Source organism: Cynoglossus semilaevis, chromosome 16 (genome assembly GCF_000523025.1).
Source record: "Cynoglossus semilaevis isolate Cse_v1.0 chromosome 16, Cse_v1.0, whole genome shotgun sequence".
NCBI classification, from domain to species: Eukaryota; Metazoa; Chordata; class Actinopteri; order Pleuronectiformes; family Cynoglossidae; genus Cynoglossus; species Cynoglossus semilaevis.
The window spans coordinates 12,374,713-12,381,292 of record NC_024322.1 but is presented as its reverse complement, the minus strand read 5'-3'; the positions used below and the strand labels follow the sequence as shown (position 1 = coordinate 12,381,292).

Sequence of the window (6,580 nt, the reverse complement as noted above, 5' to 3'; positions counted from 1 at the left end):
TTTTTTCACGATGGTAAGGCTATGTTACATCTGATGTTTTTATTATATACAAGTGTTGCTATAAATTATCAGCAAACCATTTGATGTTCTGTGATGTGCTTCAGATGCTGCAGTCAAATCCGTAATAATCTGTCAGTGTAAAATGAGAAAATGACTCATCTGTGAAGTGCTGATGGCCTTGATGTCCCAGCTTTACTTCCTCTGTCTAACGGACGAATCCACATCACTGTGCATACAAACTGTGTCAGATGATAAAGTGAGGAGTGAGTCACGTCAGCTAAAGGTAACAAGAAGAGGAGGAAGATGAAAAGCACTGAGTGGCACAGCAAGTTTCCATCTTATCTGCAAAAATGAGCACACTAGTTAACCCAGTAAATATGTGTAATTTGACATGAGCAAAAACAGCAAAAAAGCCAATTCAAAGTGAAAATTAAAAAAAAAAATTAATTAATAAATATTCTTTTATATATGACAATAATCTGCATACATTAATTGTTTCAGATTTTACACATTAGGGAGAGATTATGGCAACATTTTACCTTTAAAAAAAAGAAGAACCACTTGGACTTTGAGTATTTCAAAGATGTTTGTTTTTTGTTCTGTTTTTTTTTATTTATTTTTTTTAGTATACACAATTAGTCAGTTACCTGTGGCGTCCCTAAGGGGACCATCACAAGTCGAGATGTGGTTCTAAAATCTCAGAAATATTAAACTTTGTCATACTTAGGCCTAGGCCTTGAGTGGCGTCCTTACTGAATGAATCCATATCGTAATGACGTCATTATGTCTACAGAAACCACAAATATATGCAGAAACGTAGCACAACAAGCTGTCATATCCGAGATACCCAATGTTGCCATAATAACACCACTAGTAAAGCAACGAAACAACGAAGCACAAATCCAGTCACAGCTGCGACTAAATGTACATCAAAAAGCATCAATAGTAACACAATAAAATTACAATATTATTTAAAAGACAGAAAGCATTTTACTCACCAAAACTTGTAAGATGACATCAGTCACTCCGTTGCATAAATTATCCACGAGTTGCAGTTTCAACAACTAGTCATGTTCTGTCGTCATCCCTTCTAAAGCAGAAGGTCCAGTATGTTCTGTCGTTTTTACGGAATTATTTACGGAAAACGTTTTAAATCGCTTTAGGCTGAGATCGTCCGCTCAACAGTAGAGGAGTGAGAATAACTAGCTAGCATGCAATTAGCTAGATACAGCTGGGTGGATTTAGGGGAACGCGTTCTATGACCATACAATCGAATCACTCAAATCGACAACGGAACTCTGGTTCTGTTGGAAGAAACAGTCTCATTGCCTTTTAGTTTTAGGCTCTAGAACGCCAACTCTTGAGATTCTGAAGACTTTAGGATAGATTTCGTTAAACCTGATGACACATGAGACTGAAATATGATTGGATCATACGTACCTGGAAGTATCAACAGAGGTTTAGCCCTAATCGTTCTTTATTCTGACTTTGGATAGTAATTATAATGTTTTGTTAATTTCATGCCTTAATATTTCCGCAAAATATTTTAATATGAAGTAAATGCACATTAAAAAAGTCATTAAATGGAATAAGTATTATCTTTATTCATATTAGCAATATCATAATACAGTAATATGTAACGCAATATATAAAAAAAGACACTAGTCATAAATTGCACCGGGTGGTTACTCCTGGTTAGTATGACTTAAAGTATACACTTATACACTCTATGTATTTAATAGTATCTTCACTGTGCAGAGGCAGCAGAGTTATAGGTCTTTAAATTAGGACTGTAATCTCTGAGTCAATTGCTCAATATGTTTGGTTGATATGTCGTGGCTGGTTTTTGTTTTGTCAAAGGAATCCACAGTGTGGTAGCGTTTTACAAAATTAGATATATAGAAAAAAAGTTGAACGAAAAGTTTGCAAGTAACAAGGCTGTCAGAGCCGACAGACTCAAGTGTGTAATTCATTTCGGTGCAAAATAATTAGGTCAAAACTGATATAATATAAACCAAATGGACTAGTAGTCTTTATGTTTATTTATAATTAATTTACATGGACAAGGCTATTAAGCACTGCGATTAGTCAATTTTCAGTGGAAATTTTGGCAGCTTCAGTTGACCGAGACTTTCATTGGTTGATTACAGCCCTAGTTTAAATATAGCAGTGAAGTACGTGAAGAAATGCACGTCCAAATTCAACTAAACATTTCACAGATGTAAAGCTTAATTCAGTGTAAAATACACGTTAGTTGTACACGTTTTACCTCATTCATTCACTCATTCAATCCTTTTTAAGCCACATATGGAAACAAGCATTAATTCAAACTGACTTTGTTTTGTCCAAACACGGACATTCAAACATACATTCAATCAGTCAGTATTTTTGGTACGCAGCAGTGCATTCTACTTTGTCTGCTAACTCTGTGTGTAATTTTAGTGGCCAATCACCAAAAGCGTCATAAAATGGCTCTGTCTAGCAATTTTAGACAAAATGTCACGTAGTGTCAAAGCCTTGTTTCTCAGAGTTGTTGAAAAACAAGTCTCTACCCTGAGGATGATGTCAGAAAAGGTACATTTCTGTCATTTGTCAGGTTATGGGGATTTTTTGGCAGTGATTTCCATCACCAGGTGTGCTAATTTCACTTACTTGGTCTGATAACTATTATTTATTTACAGCAAATAATTTCCCTTTGTTCGTCTATGGGACGGTGACAAGGCAGACAATTACATACTCCACTAGATGGCAGCAGAAAGTTATACAAAACTAAAATAAGGGATAGACTCAGAACTGTTGACGAAGATTGTGTCTTTCTTCAATTTCTGTCTCTGTGTTCAACTAAACAGGCCCAGGTTTCACACAGAGAATTTAAATTGTTAGCAAATTAAAACCAGCTCATTGTATTTCCTTACATATACGTTTTGGAACATTTGTGTTTGTTGCTGTGCAGTGGTATTTTTTAAATCTCAGGTCAGTTAGTGTGGATGTATTTGAAATCTAACCTTATAATTAGACTTTATTTGTTTCACATCTGTGCTTGAATCTGTCCCTTCAATTATTGATGTAATCCAACAGACCAGTGGTTCTGAATAATCTGGATTTGTCTCTTTCTGGATTGTCAATGTGAGCATAGCGCCTAACCCAGCAACACCGTGTGTTCACTGCTACAACATATGGCACAAAAACAGTACACCACAATGTGCAACTTCAAGCTTTGGCAACTTAAATGTGTGAGGTAGCAAAAATAGTTTGTACATACATTAAACATACTTCAGTTTCGTATGGCTGTGGGAGCGTCTCAGTGTCCGTGCGAAACCTCCTACAAGACTTTGGCACCAACAACAACCAGCTGATGTCCTGCTCTCTGAGGTTGAATGGCTCAGATGCAGCTTCAGGTGGCCACAGAGAGAGAAATGTTTCTCCAAGTTCCTTTCATTGCTGCTGGCCTTTGACGTCTTTGACCACCGACAGCTGAGACAGAGACTTCTTGACCCGTAGAGCTGTGAGTCGAGCAGCGGAGTTAGCGTACCAGCACTCCCTCATCAGTTTACCCATCACACGAAGGGCCTGCAGTGCGAACATGGAAACAGTTACAATGCAAAATAAAATAAAAAATGGTGAAGCTTTAATTGCCTTTTTTTTCCATCCTTACCTTTCTACGTTTTCAAAAGCATCTTAAAAAAAATTACATTTTCAACATGATTTAAATTTATTTTTGTCTCTCATCTCCATATGTATTTTTTATCTTTACTGGTTTTCTTGCTTCGTATTTTTTACTACTTTAATATTACATTATGTTCTCTCACTATGCAGATGACACCCTTTTTAAAAAAATGAGAAAGATGGTGATTAGGGTTGTTTATTAGTTTGAAGTATATTTACCACAGAGACATTTCCAGGAAATTCCAGATCAAACTTTTTACAGACAGTTATGATTTTAAAAGGTCTCTGATTTTAAAAGTAAATTATCTATTTTTTCTCATTTGAGTTTCACCTCACAACTCTGCCACTGGTTGGGTATGTTGGGTCGAAGTTTCTGGTCACACACCACTTTCCTCATGTCCTCGATGGATGGGTCTGAAGGCACAAGGTCGTAATAAGGCAGCTGGAAATCTTCATTAAGTTCTGTTAAAATAAAATAAAATAAAAAAAAAAGTTTTATTGTTCTTCCACACCGAGAGTTGTATATAATCACAACACATATTTGAATTTTTTTTAAATGTATTTCCTCTAGTTTTTGTTGTTGGTTATAGTAAGATTATGTAAAAAAAAATTAACCTCTAACAGAACATCTTCGAGCAAGTTCCCAGAAAACTAGACCGAGCGAATAGATGTCCACTCGCTTGAACGACTCAAAGTTGTTGATATCGATCGTCTCATCCAGGATTTCTGGAGCCATGTACCTGCAGGCGAAAAATAATTATTGATATATTATAAATATAAAGATTATATATATAGTGCTTTGGACTAAACCGTCCCACCTCTTGGTTCCCACTCTGTGGTTGGATGGTATGTCTATGGTGTTGGTGACAGAGTCATGTTTCACGGCCAAACCCAGGTCAGCAATGGCTGCAACACCGTTCTTCTTCACCAGGACATTTTTAGACTTCAGGTCTCTGTGAGCGATGGCCGGCTTTCCTGGTATAATTAGTGTAAAAAAAAAAAAAAATGATATAAAACACAAGGATTTGGTGGTGACTCATTACATGTGAAAACAATTTTGTCTGAATTTTAACCATGGGTGAAACAAAACAAGATTTGAATTTAGTCCATTTTTAAGAGGTGTCAATCAAACCAACCAAATTGTAATTGAAATTACAGGCAGTAGTGTACAACCATTTTAGGCAGCGTTATATGGTTACTTTATTCCCTCTTTTTTTTACAAACATTTTAATCTCAAAGTATTTAGAACATATGTAGAGAACCAGAATATAGATTTTACAATGCCCTCATCTTTCTGACATCTGGCCATAGTCCCAGGGCCTGACGTGGGTAATTTCTCAAACGCACTCCTACCTTGTGTTCCAATGATTTCCATGTGGAGGTGAGCCAGGCCACTGGCCACAGACAGAGCCAGGACGATCATAGCTTCCACAGAGACTGTGTATCTGCTCAGGTAGTCGTACAGTGAGCCGTGTTCATGGTACTCTGACACCAACCAGAGCTGAGTCCACAGGCCATTATCTGCAGCACACAGCAGTAACACACACCACAGATTACTTCATCAAGGCTGGTGTGATGTTAAAGGAACGCTACATCTGTAAAGTTCCTTATACATCCAGACTTTCTGCGACCTTTGTTGTCGGCAGCAATGAATCCAAGTATGTTCTCATGTCTGAGCATGATGGTCTGATAGATCTCGGCCTCACGGAACCATGAGCTCTCGTCCCTGGTGGAGAAGATCTTCACCGCCACATCCTCCCCTCGCCACTTGCCTCGCCACACTTCGCCAAATCGACCCTTCCCTATGGTCTCCTGCAGCACAATGGTCCGAGCTATGGTTCTCTGGACCAGGTGTGGTAAACCTGTGAGATGCGGAACAAAAAAAATCTCAACAGGGGCTACAAATGTTTGTTGTTAGCCCTGTTGAAGACAGTGGCTGTAGCATTGTCTCACCTGATCCTGAACCCGAGGTGCTCATGTCGTAGATCAGCTCTTTAAGACATTTGTCCGGGGACATTAAGGTGTGATCATCCAGGCGGTCTTCAGGGTCCTGTATGTGGGAGCGGCTGTAGGCACACAGGTTGCCCTGTACAAAAAACACAGTGGCAAGGATCCCCAACAGCAGAAGGCAGGATGGAACCAGGATGACCAGAGTGAGCTGCAGCCTGCTCCAGTTTTGTTCTTCCCCTAAAGGCCTCTCTAAAAAAAAAAAAAGACACATAACAAAAAAATTAATAAACATCAACATCAATATCAATAATATAGTCATGTCATAAAATCTGCCTGATATTAAAACGAAACAGCACAGAAGACAAACATAACTTGTGGCTTCACCACTGGGTTACTAATGATTGTTGCACCATCTAGTGGCCATTGTTAAACATTGCACCCAATGTGGGGCTACAAAACGTTGCCTAAAAATCTTTCCCTTTCGCCTTTGACTTTGTCATCTATTACTTTGATCACTATATTATATTATTATATATATTATTATTATTATATATTATTATAATACAAAAATGTACACATTTTGTAATGATTCTCCTGCTAAAAACTTAACTATTTTAGATACAAAGGTACTGTTCCACCAACACACCACTCTAAAAAATCCGTGATGTTTTCCTATTGTTACATGTCGGTCGAAGTACGTGTCAGAACTATGGACAGATGTCTGTGATGTACTGTAAATCCTCCAATTTACCAGTGGCCTTGACAAAACAATGACAATTTTATCCTTGGCCTTTAGTCAGCCTGAGTGGGTGGACAGAGGTCATCTTAACACAAAGAGCATGGTGATAGTGTGGTTGAAGACTTACAATGGTGTTTACAGAAAACACCCTCACAGCCGGGCATAACGACAATGTAGCAAATATGGAGAACTTACAGAATATTAAAAACTAAAAGGTTCCCTACA

General features: G+C 37.9%; 1 protein-coding gene across 2 annotated transcripts in view; it reads right to left on the bottom strand.

The window, feature by feature from the left end:
- Positions 1-3,411: 3,411 nt before the first annotated feature.
- Positions 3,412-6,580, bottom strand: part of acvr1c (activin A receptor type 1C) — a 12,822-nt gene continuing 9,653 nt past the window's right edge. For both annotated transcript variants that reach the window (XM_017040084.2, XM_008328726.3), the window contains 7 exons: positions 5,620-5,865; positions 5,298-5,528; positions 5,020-5,187; positions 4,485-4,641; positions 4,282-4,406; positions 3,998-4,128; positions 3,412-3,570 (listed from right to left, as the gene is read on the bottom strand). In XM_017040084.2, coding sequence (XP_016895573.1) covers positions 3,436-3,570; positions 3,998-4,128; positions 4,282-4,406; positions 4,485-4,641; positions 5,020-5,187; positions 5,298-5,528; positions 5,620-5,865 — 1,193 coding nt within the window. In that variant the 3' untranslated portion in view covers positions 3,412-3,435. The remainder of the gene's footprint in view (positions 3,571-3,997; positions 4,129-4,281; positions 4,407-4,484; positions 4,642-5,019; positions 5,188-5,297; positions 5,529-5,619; positions 5,866-6,580) is intronic.